Below are 17,704 nucleotides of genomic sequence, written 5' to 3'. Positions count from 1 at the left end.
CATCCATCCATCCATCCATCCATTTTCTATGCCACTTATCCCTTTCGGGGTCACGGGGGGGCCGGAGCCTATCTCGGCTGTCAACGGGCGAGAGGCGGGGTACACCCTGGACCGGTCGCCAGCCGATCGCAGGGCACTCACACTCACACCTAGGGGCAATTTAGAGTCACCAATCAACCTAATGAGCATGTTTTTGGTCTGTGGGAGGAAGCCAGAGTGCCTGGAGAGAACCCACGCATGCACGGGAAGAACATACAAACTTCACACAGAAAGGCCCGACCCTGCTGTGAGGCACGCGCACTACCTGCTGCGCCACCGTGCAGCCCTAACTTCCTCACGATGTTATAAATCTATGATTTCTATGTGCTCATTCTGTGCGCTGCAGGACCAGAGGGTTTAACCGTTATGTTCAGGACTGTACCACTGTGAGCTGACATCTTGATACTACTTGTTTTGTCTGAGGCTCCAAAATCCAGAGATAATCACTTTATAATGGAGGCCTGAACAGGGAAAAGCACTTGAACCAGAGAGTGTTTATTAATTTTCTGTCCATCAAATAATTGACTGATCTTTCACTGTCACTTTTTTGAAGATATGCTATAAAGTTTTTTGGAATCATATTGTGTTTTGTTTTGTTTTTCACATTTCAGTGTGCCATAGGTCATCAGTCATTGCATCATGACATGGTATCAATTATCATATTCAGACTCTGATAAGAGGCTACATCTTGCTTGTGCTGGCCAGAGTTCACAAGGTAGATATTCCAGCTGTGTGGTCATCTGGTGATGCATCTGAAGTGCGGATTGATTTTAAATGAAAGGAAACCACCGGATGCCCGGGACAGTAGAAAGGTACATCCAGTTTCTTAGACACCGACGAGCTGCAATCTTAAAAAGCTGTTTATATTAATGGTGTCCATGCTGGTGTGGCGTTCACGCCTCCACTGTCTCTCCTGCTCCAAGTTATCATCAGTCGTAACGTGATGTGGCCTTTGTTCCTCGTGGGTGTAGCCTCAGCCGGGGGCGGGCGTGTGCACGAGGGGGTGGGTACGTGCCAACGTCACCGGTTGGTCCTTACTGTCAACGCCAAAATAAAACGAGTAAAAAACTTTCCTGTCGCACTCGTAAGTCGAAACACATGGCAGCGAGGAAATGAGGCTGCGAGAAAAGCCGTTTTTGTCCGGGCTGTAATGGTTGTTGGGACACGGCGTTGTTGGCGTAGCGGAGGAGGCTCTTTTTTGTCTCTTTCTTTCCGGGGGTCGCACAGCCGGAGCCAGCGGGCTGTATCGCTTTAGCCGACTTGCTAGCTAACGTCAAGTTATAAGAAAGTGGAGAAGACGGCGACTAAACGGGAGCTTATCCGCCTACACAGACCTATGCGACGGATAGCAGGTAACGCGGCTCCCTCTACGACTTCCACCACAGCAAAATACAATGTAGACCAAAGCAAGGTGTGTTTATCTGACACTGTTTAGACCCGTTTGACCGTACAAATCTTGGGACTGCAACAGCTCCGTGCCTGTGTTGCCTTGTCGGTGGCGGCGGCAGCAACAACGGCGTACGTAGCCGTCCTTTCAGTGTGAGCCAACAACTTTGCTCCAGAAAACCACGGGGCTGCGTCTTGGCCGCCGGGCGCGACTGCTAGTCACAACTCGTTAAACACTTGCCTGGTTTGTATTGTAAAACTGTGGTTTCCTGGTGACGGTGTGGCCGATAGGTACGGCACTGACTCGCTGCTCGCCATTCCCACTAAGTTAACTGTCTGCAGTGCTTCACTGTGCGTATGCACCGACTGCAAAGCATGATCATAAAGGACTTCTCATGGAGATGTGGCCAATTCCTGGTACAAATACCTTTTACTGTGGACTGGCCACGCCAGTTGCTGTTGTGCAGGGTGCACACCACTTCAAATGGCAGAGGAGAGGGTCCACTTAGTCAGCCTCTGTATGCTAAATGCAAACATGAGCTTAAAACGACAAGAATCACCGGTGAAGTATCAGTATTCATGTCGTGATCCAGCCTGCCAGCACAGATTGGTGTGATCAGGCTGGCCAAGGATTGTGCCTTTAGAGCAGCTACAGAGCGAGTCAAACCCACTGGTCTTGTGTAGCATTGCGGGAGACAGAGGCCGGTTTAGATTTCCAGGGGAACAGGGGAAATTGAACCGCTATTATTTATGTTTGGTCGATATGTCACGGGGTCATGGTTTGCTGACAGCAGCAGGATTGTCCAGCGGAACAAGGTCAAACGTGGACGCCGGAGCACCTCTCCTGTCCGGCCTGTCAGCCGCAGTGAGGAGGCTGTGTTATGCTGCTTCTTCCCATGGGGCAGTGTGAACCAGCCTGTCAGGTGAAGAATGCCAATGAATTATTCAGGCACATGCTGCATATGATCAGCGTGGCCCAGGAATGTGCATAGCTGCTTCTGGGGACAATAAGAGGCTCTCAGTGCGGTGCGGCTCCACCAAAAAGACACAGTTGCCTGCCTCAGCTTCCCTGTTGGACATGCCTCTTCCTCATTCTGGTGAATGGAGCACTGGCAGGCTCAGAGGAATAGGAGTTGCACTTCTTACAGCTGCTTTGATTTGTTAGAAACATGTACTTGGAAGTTGTCATCCTGTCTGCTTTGATCCATTTTGAAGTTTATTCTGCAGATGTTTGTCAAGCTCAAGTGGAAAATTGTTCTGAAGATTGCCCCTGGTGGCTCTGAGCAAAGCTGTAATCTTCATGGCAGTATTTAAATTGATGGGTTTTGCTTGTGGCACTTTGTCTTGTGGTACTTTCTTCTTTTCAGTCGTTTGTTCCTGAACTTTGTTTCATTGTGTTTGATGTAACAGCATGCACACATGACATGGGACATTTTAGAGTAAAAATAGAACTTACTGTAGGCGACATGCCTGAAGTGTCATGAGCTTCCCAGAGGCTAAACTACCTAATTTACTTTGCAAAGAGAATGCCATCACAAATATTTATATACATACGTGTGTGTGTGTGTGTGTGTGTGTGTGTGTGTGTGTGTGTGTGTGTGTGTGTGTGTGTGTGTGTGTGTGTGTGTGTGTATGTGTGTATAGCTAGGTTTCTACCTTGTCTTATAGTAATCTATACCTTGCACAATCCTAATTTTCAGCTCTCCAGGAATAAGTGTTTTTAAATGGATTGCATCATTTCTGTGGTTTCATCAGAATTCAGGTGCATTTATCAGGACAGAGTCCAAACTAGCATAGACACGGGATGTTGTGCAATAGCTGATGATACCAAAGAGCAAAGAAGAAGTCAGGATGAGGATTCACTGCAGCACCCAGTCTTTCCTGTGAACTTTTTAATTTCCTGTTTTTTCCTGGGTGTTGCAGGTGTATGGACACTTCTCCTGTAACTGCAGTCGTAATAGGTGGAAAGGTGGAAGCTGAGAAACAAAGCTGAAAGAGGATTTTTGTGTGCACCGAAACAGACATGGAAATGAGGAACACTTACAAGCTGCTGGCGATGTCACAGTCTCTAGTTCTCAGTCCAAGTTTAGGCTACAGATTGCGAGGACTACTGTACTTGGTCCTGGGAATGAGGCCAATGTGCTGTTGACGCTCCGACCCGACCGTGAGACATCCGTTGGCTTAGGACAGAGTCAGAATTTTTTGTTCTGCAATGTAAGCAGCTCAGAAAACCGATAAGATTTCAGTCCAAGCTGTAAGGTCAATCTACAGTGAATGGAAAAAGGACTTTGTGCACTCAAAGATGAATTACCTCCTTTTTCATGAAATTGTGCCTGAAAAAGACCATTTGAACAAATGGATTTTGCTGCTTTAGCAAACACGGTGCTGTTTCAACCCATGTCCACTGATTGTGTATGAATTGAAAAGACAGGCCTGTAGTTTGTTGACCTGAGTCAAAGTAAACACTTCTCTTCCGTTAGTGTATGTACACAATGTATGTGCACGTGGTCGCAGTCAGTAGCTTGCATGTCTACGTCCAGCGTTTGTTAGTTCTCATTAATTTCAGTTTGTATTGGTCCACCACTTCAGCTCCTAGGCTGGTAGGCTGATTGGAGAGCCACAGCTGAACCCAGAATCCCTACATACTAGGCAGCTACAGAGGCTAGTTGGGTCTATCTTAGAAGATGGATCCCACCCACTACTTGGTGAATTTCAGCCTCTCCCATCAGTCCATAGGTACAAAATGCCTGTCTGCAAAACAAAGATATACAGAGGTAGTTTTGTTCCCTCAGCTATTAAAACATTAAACAGCAATTAGGCTATTAGGCACTGAAAACACTTACATCTGTAAGATAAATCAGAGTGTCAGCAGTAAGGAAACAGAATATACAAACGATTTGGGCAACATAAAGAGCGTTGTTGAAGTAACATACAGCCTAAAAACGTGTTCAACTCAGCGCCTCATGAGCTGAACCCGGTCATTGTAACAATCCTCTTTTCTTTCCTCACTCAGCTTTTGTTTTCTTCTCAGGGGTTTTTGGTGTGTCCTAAACAACTCACTGTAATCCCCTTGCAAAATATGCATAATAATGCAGACCGTTATTCCAAATCTAAATGCTATGCTATGCGCTCTATTCACGACACCCAATAACTTTTTATTCTGTTTTTGCCACTCTATATTTTTCCCTCTGTTGCCCTTAACGTTAGTGCCCTCTTACACCTTTCATCTTCTCTTCCCCTCTTTGAACTGCCCTGCTTGTCTGAAGCTCTCATGTCACTTGCATTAGACAGCCCATGTCTTCAGTTTCTATTTTTTCCCTCCTGTCTCTTTCCCTTTCTTCTTTTCTTTGTGGACTGGATGAACCACACAGGGTGCCACGTCACCCTCTCACCACCGCTGCCACCTCAGTTTCTCCTCTGGCATTGCCCAGGATGACTGACAGTCATCGATTGAACCTTTCCATGTGTGTCACCCTCTCTGTATCCTGCCCCCACCCCTCCCATTCTGTCTCCCCCCTGGTGTGTTTAGGTGAGTGATGGAGACGAGAGAGTTGACCGTGGTAGCCGGCAGCTTCGTGGGTTTCCAGCTACTCTTCTCGGTGGTCAGCCCGCGGCTCTCCTCTGCCATCACACCAGGTTATGGACGGCTGCCTTCCACCAAGCTCACAGAGTGGAACTCCAGGTGTGTAACAGGAACCCACTACTCTCCTGCTGCAGGCACACCTTTTCTCAAATGTGTCTAACCTGTTAATGCTCTGGCAGGGACCATGTGGAAACCAAAGCTGGACGTTTTTGTTTTTTGTTAATACGAGTTCACCATATCTTTCATCTTAGCTCTCTGCCAAGGGTTGTCATGTTTTTATGTGTGATTGGTTGCATGACTAAGATAACCAGCCAACCCAGCCAGAAACATTTAGACAGTTTGTAGTTTGACATTTAGGGAAATACTGGCTCTGTCTGCAGGCGAGAAAATCCACTGACCAGCACCTAAAGCTCAGTAATTAGTACATTATATCTTGCTCTCAATGCAATTAATTGCTTTTTTGTTTTTTGTTTTTGTTTTTGTTTTTGTTTTTGTTTTTTTTTAAATTAGATATAAAGTATGAACTAGTGAGCTTTAGGGGTGCTGGTAGGTAGATTTTGTTGCCTGCAGACAGAGCCAAGCTTGCTGTTTCTCCATTTGGATTTTAGGGAGTCAAGGTCACTAAATGTGACCGTAATGTTGAATACAAAAACCTCTGATGCTGTGCGTGCTCATTGGTCTTTTGGGGATCAAGTTGTTGAAGCTCTAAAACAAAATACAATACAGTATCTGAAAATGCTCACAGGAATACAGACTTGAGTGAAAGCACACTTACTGGCATTTTGTTGTTTCACTTAATTCCTTTGTATTTACTGTTTCTGTGATGCAGCTGTGTCAGGGTGGACCTTGATTCAGGCCAACTCATCTCCGTTCCACTCAAAGAGCCCTTTTCCATACACATTCGCTGGCGTGGCTTGACTTCGTTTCACTCAATGCCTCAACCCAGCGCGGCAGGGATTTGCATTTACATTACAACAGGGCTACCTGCCTGAAGGGGTGTCTCTAACTGATCATGCGCTTGCCTTGAGTTGGAGACATTTAAAATCAGCCCCCTCTTTAGTGCTGTTTACCACTGCACTGTGCAACGGTTTTGATATTCAGCTGCTTCTCATCCTGGATTTTCAGGCTGTCTAACCGCTAATTGCTTGAAAAACAGAGATCGAATGATTGAAACTGATGAAGTATCTTCTATGTCTGGCACCAACAGTGGAGGCTATTTAAACAAGTGGCAAAATCGGCCGTGAATCATGACAAAGCCCATTTCACGTCACAGCAGCTGGCTTTGAGGAAACGCAAATGAATGTGGCATAGTTTGACTCGGTGCGGCTAAAAGTGCCTGTGGAAAAAATCAATATTCAATATACCTTTATTTGTCCCGCAAGGGGAAATTCCAGAAACCCAAAAGTACAGCTGTGATGTGAACAGCTGGTGGAACTCAGAGCAGTTTCAAGTTCTAAGCAGAAACCTCCGGGGTGAAGTTCAGAGTTCAGTCACTCGTAGTTACATAACATCTTTCACTCACTACTATGTTATTGGCTATTATTGGCTGTCTCTTTTGCTGTCTGTCAGCACTCACAGATAATCCTTGTTTCATACAACTCTAGTTTGCGTTCGCCTTTCCATCCATATTTGAAAGAATGTGTTGTCCTGACCAAAGAAAGTCCAAAACAAGTCAAAGGCCGGGCACTGGTGGTTCACTTCAGATTGGCCTACTGTTGCATAACGGCCAGAGCTCAGTGTGTCAGTTGTTTATGTAACCACGACTTAAGTGCATGGAGAGGAGAAAGAAAGCATTTACAAAGAAAACACAGAATCACATGTCCATTATTGACCACCGCTGCATAAACTAGAAGCCTGTTGTTAATGGTGTTAATTTCTTTATCTGTCGGCCTTGTTTTTTTTCCTCTGTTGTCTGTCCTAAATTCTGCCTTCGTTTGTTTTTACGTATATAAATAGGAACTTCTCAATACAAGAACCAAAGAGTGGCTATGAGACTGTTAACGAGACAGCAATATTGACACTGTTTTACCAACTTCCTGTAGCCCAGTTCCTCCATGGATGCTCCATTTTTAGACACTTAAGTCTGATTCAGCAGTAATAATGGACTCATCCTCTCATACAGTAGTTGATCTGTAGAGTCAGTCTTGGCCAAGGTTCAGGCCAGCAGCTGCGGCCTGTAAACAGGGTCCACTGTACCCTGGAGGCTGCATGGTGACAGAGGAGGAACAGTGATTCTGGTAGAGGAGAGATAAGGGCCACTGGACCTCTGGAGTATCTCTTCAGTGGCCCAGATAACCACTCCAAAGGTCAGGGTTATGTTGTATCAGGCCTGATTAAAAAGGAAGCTTACACTCATGTGGACACAGGGATAACAGATGTAATTACATACTGTATGCAAGCAGGAGCAGACAGCAGAGACATTAGCACCCCCGATTTCCCCTGTTGTTGCAATTCCTGACTGTAAACCCCTCGTAGTCTGTCATCATATTTACTACTTGTTCATGTTGTGTGTCCATTCCCAGGTTGGTGTCGACTGTGCACGCCCTGATTGTGGGGTTGTTTTGTCTGTACATCCTATGGTATGATGATGCGGTCAACGCCAACCCCGTCTGGTAAGAGGAACAGAAAGAAAAGCTAATTCACAAGTGAAATATCCACCAACACTGTAATATAATAAAGTCAGGCAGGAGAATGTGTGACATGCAAATAAATACAATCCCAGAAACTCCCATAAACACACAAGTACGGATGATGGAAGAGGCAAAAATACTGAAACATCACGCCTTGTCATTTTGGCAGGTGAAAAAAGAAAGTAGCGTGAATGCTTTGGGCTCTTTTAGGAGAAACCTGTCGTGTCACATCTGCCTTTTCAGACTGGCAGCCATGTCTAGCTCACAAGGGAAGGAGGAAACAGATGAAGGGCTGAAGATGGGAGGTGGGTGGTAGCGAAGGATCGACAGGGTTGGTAGTTAATACCTTTGGAGAGATGACGATGGCGTTCCCTGCCTCAGAATGAAAGAGGGAACGGCAGAGGATGGATCTAATGTGTCAGCGGAGTCTCCAGAGAGTTGTAGATTCAGTGGATTTAGCCTTTGATTATTGTCTTTACCGTCTTCTCTCTGCCTCTCTCCTATCTGCCACTGCTGACTGTGCTATTTGCATCAATGAATCTCGAAAAAGAGAAATGGTAATTGCCCTCACCATTTCTTTCTCCTTTCCAATATCTCAATCATCTTTTAAAACATTTCAGCTGTCTGTCTCTCTCACTTCTCCCTTATATTCTTACAACACTCTTTCCTTCCTTCTGCCCCTCTCTGCCTTCTTTCTTTTTCCCTTTTCCCTCTGTTTCGCTTCCTCTGGCTCTCCAGCAGACAGACTAGAATCCAACCAACAAGGCTCCTTTTCATAGCAAAACAACAGCAGCCTAGTCACCCCCCCCCCTCCCCACACACACACCAGCAGCCCTCCATGAGCCTCCTCCTGCCTGTAGCTGTCTGTTGTACTCCACGTCTCTGGCTGTCGAATCAATGCAGCACACCTCCCTCGCTCTTATTGTGTCCGTGTCGGCCCTGGCCAGCATCGCTGATGGAGCGAAAAAGGGGAGAAAAAAGAAAGTGGGGGTAGGGGGTCAAGAGGGAGGAGAAAGCAGACTGAAGCTGGGGGCTCCCTCCCTTCTCCTCCGCCTACCAGTCTTCATCTGCTGAGTGTTCAGGTGCTTTTATCAGCCCTCTTCCCCAAGCTTCATTGTCCTTATGTACATTAAGGAGATGCACTTTAGTTTTCTGTCACATCATTTCACTCAGCTCCCACAAGGAAAAGGTGATTTCTTTGTTAGAATAGTTTCTGTTAGCATAATATTGGTGTTCCAGCTTGAGCCTTGCCATGTCTGTTTGTTATCCCCTTCACCCACGAGCACCTAAACATTCCCCAGCACTATTCTAATGCCTTAAAGCTCATCTAGTTGCAACACGACCGTGGTGCAAGCATAAATTCTCCAGTCAATCTGATTGTATTACAGCATCATTAAGACCAGCCACACAGCAGCATTGTTCTCTCTGCTGCTCTCAACAGTGCTGGAGTGGCCGTATGGTTAGAAACTATTGTTTTCAGGCAGCGCTCAGACTCTTTCAGTGTGTCGCTCTGGCTGGCAGCATGGCTCCGGCTGTTATCATAATCCATTCAGTTAACAAGCACCGTGTCACCGTGGCCTCAGCACCATCTTTTTGATTGGCTTATCTGGATTTGAACATTACATGTGCAGGGAGAAAATTTCAGGGTGGTGTGGAGGGAAGGTCAGCCTGGTGTAGATATAGCATTTAACCTTAGATTTTTCAGAGATTTTATCAACACATTTGATATCTTCTAAGTTGACATCGAAGACATTGGGTCTCATGCAAGAACGTTTTTGTGTTCTTATCTTAAACATTTATTTTTCTCTGAGAGGCTTGTTTTTAAGAGTATTCAATAAGTCATATTTATCAAACTCTCTCAACAAAATGACTTTGTTTCAGTTTGATATTTGATTGCTACCCGTTCATTCAGCAGTGTGCATTTGTGACCTATGGTCCTTTGAATAACACACTCCTGCAGATTGCTGCATGTTTTGCTCCATTTGTGAACAATTCCCAAAAAATGTTACAGAAGAAAATTCACACGTCCTGCTGTCAGACATCAGCAAAAAACTAATTTTGCAGTGTCAATTGCCATATGAAAGGACCTGGAAAACAAGAGAAAATATCACCAGAGCTGTTAACACCATCCTCGCTGAGCTGTACCAGGATGATTTGATGGCTTCAAACACCTTTCTAAAGGCGCCTTTTACACTGCGCAACGACAACGATCCTGTATGTTTATTGCATGTCACACAGTGTGAGGTGGGTCTGATGAAAACTTGGTCTTCTGTGTTTGACAATATGAGGCACATCAGGTTGTGCGATGAGTGTGTGGTGAATTGTAGCACTACAGCGTAAATAGTAAAAGCATACGATCCATCTGCTGCTCCACAGCTCTACAGGGTTTTCCTGTTTGTCTGTTCTGTCCTAAAATTGCACAGTGTAAATCAGCCTTAAAGCAAAGCGTTAACAGTCTGCATACAGACGAGGACAGAGCTGTTGGAGAAAGCTGAATTGCTATTTCCATGTTAAAATACTCACGCTGATAAAATTAAAATTAAACCGATTTTAATTTTTATTCTTGGTTTTGTCATATTTTCATTTGCATTTCGTTCACATTAAAGCATTTTAATTCTTATATGCTATTATAATTGTCCCCCTGCTGAGAAAATCAGACTCCAGTGACAGGCCTGGACCATTTCCCTTAAACACTCGTGTGTGCCACTTGAGAGCAAAACCTTTTCAGTTCTTACATTAGCTCCACTGAGTCAAAGCTTTTGTAGCACTTCCTGCGTAAAAGGCTCCACACTATCTCTCTCTAAGACAAATTCCATTCAGTTAACCATACTTTGAGAATGGCGTAGGCTCACTGTACGTTTAATTAACTGAAGCTGGATCACACTGATGTGATTATCAAGAGGCCTTTGGACTCTGACAGCAGCCTGCAGACTCTCTGGCTACCGCACTATCAGTTAGGTTGGATGTTGTCCAAGCTCATATATGCTGGCTGCATTTCCGTCTAAGTGAAGCAGTAAGGTGATCCAGCTGATCAGTTAACAGCAGGAGTGTGCTCTAACAGACATTAGAAACAGACATTGGAAAGAAATGCTTCATTAACAATGTGCTGATGAGAAAGTCACGATCAACACTGAGTTATGTACATGTCACGCAGGCATGCAACTGCAGTATGGATATTTTCATATAACTCATACGGACCCAGTCGACAGTGTGCTGAACAATCGTAGTGAAATTTGCAGGATAAAAGTTAAAGGATAAAAGCCCAGGGTCATCTGGAGAGTAAGGTGAGCCGTCATACAGCAGGTGTGTGTGCATGGGGTTTTGAGTGTGTATGTTTATGCAGTATGTGTGTTGTGGAGTTCTGTTACAGAGGCGTTCAGCCAGCCATTGGCTATACGATACTCTTGACTGATACCAGGATTGGATGTCCGTTGAAGCAGAGACACCGTCATTGTTACTTTGAACAGATGTTATTTGCAAGGACACCTAACGGTCAACAGAGCACATCATGGCTCTATGAACTGGACTACTGATCACTGTTTATTCACAGACAGGAAAGATATTCTAATACGTTGTTCAAACAGCATGCTGTTCTTCTTAATCAAGGCCAAAACATGTACAAGATTATCAGCAAACTCATCAACATTAGACAATCATTTAGACAATCAGCCTTGAATGACCTTCATGGTTTTTAAGTTACATTAATCAGTTTGCAAAACTGCATCATGTTCTCTTTACAGCAGTAGATTATCAATCAGAGGAACACGGTGTGAGTGCTTTAGATTTTTCTGGAATAGTAAGTAGCTCCCCTCCCTCAGTCCTGCCTTGTTTATCTTGAAGGTTGTTGAAGGTTGGAGTGTTACAGCTGTGTTGAAGATACCTTTACAGTGTGTTCTTTGCTGTTCCACAGGGGTGACCCCGGTCTCGTCAAACTAAATGTAGCCATAACCTGTGGTTACCTCCTTTACGGTGAGCAACTTTTATTTTTACTTCAGTTGGTCGTCTTCTAGCACACCGTCCATGAGGGCAGCCAGTCAGTGTATATGGTGTAAACACAGAGAGGAAAGGGACTATAATCTGAAGCTACTTGATTGTAGTTAGGAAGGCCAGACTTGACAGCTATGAAGGACATCTGACAGTCTGCACTTTGATGTTTGAACATGCAATTTTATTGATTTAAAAAAAAAAACAAAAAAAAAACACTGTTCATGGACATCTTGGTCTACCCCTGCATAACTGACTGATATAACATTTCATCCTTAAATGTGTTGCTCATTGTCTCCTACAAATGTTTTCTACATTTTCAGCAGTGGTGCTTTTAAAGGCAGTTGTGTAAATAACCGCCCTCTTAGTCAAACAGACGTATCGGTTTGTCAGCTCTCTGAACAGCCTGTCATCCCGTCCTCTAGATCTTGTGCTGCTTGCATGTAACTGGAGCACAATGGGGGACAGCTTTTTTGTCTGTCACCACTTGGCGGCGCTCTATGCATATGGATATGTGCTGGTGAGTTTATGACTCCTCAAGACCCTGAGTGTGTATATTTGAGTAGCAATTGAGCACTGGATTATTCCTGTATCATGATCTGTTTGTGTGATTTTGCTTATGTGTCTGTGGTCATTGCAGACACGTGGCGTGCTTCCATACTTTGCCAACTTTCGTCTCATCTCAGAGTTGTCCACACCGTTTGTGAACCAAAGGTGAGTCAGCTCTACTCGTGAATAGTCGCCCTCATGTCACCCTTTGTTTTACCATATGGCTTGCATATATTCACCTGACATTTCTTAATCACCCTCTCCCTCCAGGTGGTTCTTTGAGGCATTAAAGTACCCCCGCTCACACAGGCTGGTGGTGTTAAATGGCATTGCCATGGCGGTGGTGTTCTTCCTGGTGCGCATTGCCGTCATGCCATCTTACTGGGCCAGTGTATTCGCCACCTTTGGCACTCCAGACTTTGAGCGGCTGGGCTTGGGTGCCCAGGTGGCCTGGATCACCTCCTGCATCGCCCTGGATATCTTAAACACTGTCTGGATGTATAAGATCACTCGCGGCTGCTACAAAGTCATGACCGGGAGGGGAGGACGAAAGGTCAAGGAAGGAGCGGAGGCATTGTCTTCCTCGGACAGGAAGCATGTCAACAACCACACAGACTAAGGAGATGTAGAGCGAAGGATATGTAGACACAGACATGAGCAGGGAAGGGAGACTGGACATCTGGGAACCTCACAGCCTCTCTCTTTTGCTATAGCCTCAGCATCCCGCCCACCTCCACCCTCCAATCCCCCAGTCTCAGCCCTCGATCACTTCGTCAGCTCGTGGACCAGGCCAAGAGTCCTCAGGTTCTGACCCCGACACGGGACAAGGACACTGCTCTTTGACTCACTCAAGCACCAGCCTTCGCAGCCTCCGTGTTTTCACTGACAGATGAGTATCCTGCTGGGTGATAGCTTTCGGCAGTAGACGACAAGGTAGAGCTCACAAGCACACTTTTAACTCCGTCTGTCAGTCGCCTCTTTCGTCCCGACCGCCATTCCTCTCTCATCTCCCCTCAGTCTCCTCTCACGCTCAACTTCAGCCAAAGCCCAATCCTCTGAAGTGCCTGCGAAAGACAGGAAAGCAATAATTGTGGAGGACTAAGATCTCGAAGTCTAACAGAGCTTAGCCCCTTCAGAAGAAAACCATCTCTCGCTCAATATTGCTCCTTAATGACTGGAGGCTTCTTCTGTTGTTCATATTCCGTCCACACTTGAGACGTGGCCCACAATTCTCACATCAGACCCATACAGTGTTTGTGAAATCTATAGGGCTCTTGTCTTAAACTCATCCGACCTCACAGAAAGAGACAGAAAAACACCATAATGCCTCTTCTACTGTATCACCTGCTGTGGCCTCCTTGTAATAAGTGGCGCCTGCCTATATCACCAGCCATGCCCCTCCACCCTCTGTAGAATTTGGATTATAAAAAACTAAAAAAAACTAGTACTAATATGCATGCAGGGGAGAGAAAGACACACTCTCCAACATCCTTAGGCTCTCATAGGACAATTTTGCATTGTGTGTTCATCGTGTTGGCATCACGGTGCTGTATTTTGCCCTCCTTATTCTCTGATCTTACACAGCTTGAAATCATGAGCAGTTACAGTGACATGTTTATTTCATATTTCATCCATAGCAACCCTCTGCCTCACTGGATATTCCACCATCCAGCCTGAACATTCGGTTTTGTTCTACCTCTCCCCCCTGCCTTACAAAGACATTTGTCGATCCCTTAGTCACGAGATAATCAACGCTTTGTTTTCGTTTCTTCCTACTGTAAAGAGTCATTTTAGCTTTTAAAACCTCATCTGTGGTGATATTACTGATTCAGAGGGACTTCTGCGTCTCCCGTGCTCTCACTGTCTTCAGAGCTTATCCCAGCAAATGCAGTGAGCAGAGCAGCATCACTGTTCTCACCGAACTGTCCAGTCAGTGTATCTTTCTCGAGAAACATCCCCGGAGGCTTTTATCCTTCCACTTATTTCCTTTTGTTCTCAGCGACTGTGAGAACGTAACTGAGGAATGGGAAGTGGTTCACACAGCGTGAACTTTTTCTGCTCCATTCCTCACGTTTGCACATTCATAGCATGCGGTGCATTCGCTGCCCTTCTGAAACACTGACAGGGTGCTCTTCCTTTGGCAGAATATCTGCCATTGGAACGCTAGCAATATGACATTTTCCACAAGTTTCTAATATCTGATGAATTTTGATTTACCAGTCTGTCACTGTTAAAAGCATTGTGGCAATCTGCATGTTTCCTTTCTGTATAAACTGTGTCATCACTATAGAGCATGGTAAGATTGACATATTTCTGTGATGCCTTAGTGAATAGTTAAGGTAGATGAATAACATCTAAATATTAATTGCATTAATCTAATGCTTAAAAGGGGTTTGTCTTCCAAGTTAATGTTTTTGCCTCTCAGATACTGAATGCATGTGTTGTTGATTTTTCTCCTCTCCCTGCATGTCTGTACAGCATATACACATACAGTAGCTATGCAGGTACCTTTTGCATACTGTATGGCTAACTCGCTATCATTGCCACATCCTCTGTATGCCAGTTGGCGTTACTTGGTTTTACAAATTCATTGATTCTTCTATTGTACAGTCTGCTGGTAGCAGCCACTAATAACTGCATAGCTGATAGCATGACAGACAGAGATACAAGAGGATGTTTCACATTTGGCTTTGGTCAGTCAAAGAGAAATTAACAAAAGACAGGGTTGCATGTTTGTTTGTTTTTTTTTATTGTTTTTTTTTTTTTGGCTTAAAAGAGTCCTCCACCGACTTAGCAACTTAGCATTACACTCCTATAACATTGTAAGACTCACAATGGACAGTTTTTTTTTTTTTTTAAATGATCACAATTGATTTGGCAGACCCAGAGATTTTAGCCAGGTTTCCATTCAAATCTGCACGTTCTTAAAGTAAAAAAAAAAGAGAAAAGAAAAATGCAAGAGAATGTGAATTCATGTGCATTTCCATCCACTACCGTTATGCTAATATGAGGAGTTGGCACATCGAGATGAACAGCTTGTTTTTATTAGATAACTTGAACGTTTTATTTCAGTCAAATTGAAATCATGCATAAAAACAGGTGGATGGAAATGCACAGTTTGTTTACTCCATGTATTGTTTTTCCTTGTCCAAACTTGACAGCTTGCCCACTGACAGTTGGAGATTTGGATGTGTTAAGCTAGCAGCAGCTAATGTAGCCACGAGCCGCTAACCTCAAACAGAGATGAGGAGCGGGCTGCAGAGGTCTGGAAAGCTCAATTCTTACTCTCACTTCGCGCTTCTAACTCCACGCTGCCAGACATCTTTCATTTTCAGTCTTGTAGTGTTCAGACCCAACAAACGCTGACTCATGTTATGTCACTTGAGGAAAATGATCAGACTTACCACAGCTCCCTCTTTTTTCACATACGCAGTAGTGCTAAACAAGACATGTCAACGGACTGCTGATTGAAATTGATGGAGTTGCCCTTCAAAGTCTTTGTATCTCTAGCCCGATAGATAGTTGTAATAGTCAGAAAAGGCCTGGTGGTGTTTTCACTGTGGAACTATAAAGCACACTCCCTGTGGAGCAATAACTCAGCGATCTCCTGTATTTCTGTCTGTCACCACAGAGGAGGGGCTACAGTATCTTGTGCCTTTACACAAATGGTGGATGCGATGCAGCCAGGTTTGGATTAGCATGACCTTTCTGATGTAATATCCAGTGATTATCTCCTCTGTGTTCCATATGTGTACTCTGTATATATTTTTATAATTGCCTGCACAATGATTAATCCGGCCAAGTATTATAATCCAAAGCTGATCCCTGTCGGGGAGCCTGTTTTGTTGCTCTCCTGAATACGGGGGAATGTCTCTATGAATGTTGTGATGGGTTATTTAGTGGCATTAAGATGAGCTCACAGTGTCCAAGGTGATAAGAATGGTAATCAAACTCTATTTTTGACATATCTCGAATATATACAGATAGTTGACAGGAAGGCTAACATCTCCTTTCTCTGGCCTCCTAAACTCAAAGCTGTGAATAGTTGTGGAATAAAACTGTAATCGTTGAGTCACGGTGGGAGATTTCCTGAGACTGGCTGCGCAGTGATGCCGATGCACTTGTTCTAGCAGCATCCTGTGGTTTTGGTTGAGTTTAGACTGAGACTACTGTAGTCTCTAGACTGCTCTCTGATGCAGGTCTCATGCACAAAAGACTACATATATAAGAATTACAGCATGTCGCCTGGTTGTCTCTGGACTGGACAGAATGAAAGTTTTTTTGTATTTGTCAGGGTTTTCTACAGAATCTCTTTCCGGACCTGATATTTGTGCTGTATCTCACAACCTGGGGCTGTTTGAAAATCGACAGGATGAATTAATGATTCATGAATTTGATGAGGCTGCTGTTGTAAGGCCATGACGTGTATTGTATCAGGTTAGAAGAACCACATTGCCTTTGTTTCTTTGGGGAGGCCAGCATTCATTATAAAATGAATGTATTTAAATATGAATAGCATAAAGGTATATACAGTTGTGTATATATCTGTGATGCAGTACTGAAAACAGATGCACTCTGTACTAATTAAACCTCTGTTCTGGTGATATTTGGCTTCATTGGGATGACAGGACGTCATGTTAGGGACTTTATAACAAAGCTGCATCACAATCTGGTACTTCAGCAGTGTGTTCTGCCGGACTTCTCAAGGTTACACGTGGTACATAGACAACTAGTATTTTTGCCCCATTTTTGTTCTTCTGAAATACTTGATTTCAAGTTAAATCCTAGGTGTTCAATGAAGTAGAATGAGTTGAATTTCAGTGTGACGAGGATGACAACATTTGTATAATGTTTAAGAGTAACTGGAAAAAATACCAACTGATAATCTAAAAACTTCTTCTTTTTGTTTCTTTTGAATGACTTGCCAGTGTGGCTTATGTTCTTTCCCTTGTCTATTTTCATTTTGTCTTTTATTGCAATGCAATTGCTTCTTATGATTGTCTTTTTGTTTTCTGGAGATTTTAATGTGAAACAGCCTACACTACACACAGGCCTCCGGGTCCTCGTCTGAGCATTATCTTGTGACTCGGATTGTTGTCGTCTACAATGACCACTACTAATGATCATGTAACTGTAGTGCTGAAAGCTGAGACTTACTTGAAAGTGTTGCTCTTCAATAAAGTTGAAGACAAGAAACTAGTTGTCTGCTCTTTGATTTATCCTCATTATGTCAACTTAGTTTACTTTGTCAGCATGGGAATGACCTGCTGTATTCAGCATAAAGCATCCAGACTGAACTGGTCCAGTCATCCGTCAGCTGTGGGATGGGAATATAACAATTCCACCCAGGCAAGCCAAGAGCAGCTACTGGAAGCTGGCACCACTGCTCCATGTTTTTCTTTTCTGTTAAGCTGTGTGTAAATGATGGACTTATCCAACAAATAAGCAAAGGTGAAGCACAGAATGAGACATTTTAAATGAGATGAAAGGGTGAAAGGAGAGGATCGACTGGAATAAGGATGAAAGAGAGGAG

The 17,704-nt window shown here is 44.2% G+C and overlaps 1 protein-coding gene across 2 annotated transcripts; it reads left to right on the top strand.

The window, feature by feature from the left end:
• The first annotated feature begins 1,034 nt into the window (after positions 1–1,034).
• Positions 1,035–17,367, top strand: tlcd4b (TLC domain containing 4b). 2 transcript variants are annotated; one of them, XM_070981661.1, is made up of 7 exons: positions 1,035–1,391; positions 4,955–5,107; positions 7,531–7,620; positions 11,549–11,607; positions 12,048–12,142; positions 12,263–12,336; positions 12,442–17,367. In XM_070981661.1, exons 2-7 carry the CDS (start codon positions 4,962–4,964, stop codon positions 12,788–12,790), a joined length of 813 nt encoding a protein of 270 aa, XP_070837762.1. In that variant the 5' UTR covers positions 1,035–1,391; positions 4,955–4,961; the 3' UTR covers positions 12,791–17,367. The 2 variants fall into 2 exon arrangements, with proteins under 2 accessions (XP_070837762.1, XP_070837763.1); XM_070981662.1 differs by lacking the exon at positions 1,035–1,391 and adding an exon at positions 2,076–2,348 and having other exon boundaries at positions 12,442–15,101.
• The last annotated feature ends 337 nt before the right edge of the window (positions 17,368–17,704 follow it).

Source organism: Chaetodon trifascialis, chromosome 15, assembly GCF_039877785.1.
Source record: "Chaetodon trifascialis isolate fChaTrf1 chromosome 15, fChaTrf1.hap1, whole genome shotgun sequence".
NCBI classification, from domain to species: Eukaryota; Metazoa; Chordata; class Actinopteri; order Chaetodontiformes; family Chaetodontidae; genus Chaetodon; species Chaetodon trifascialis.
This window is presented reverse-complemented; position numbering and strand designations above follow the sequence as displayed.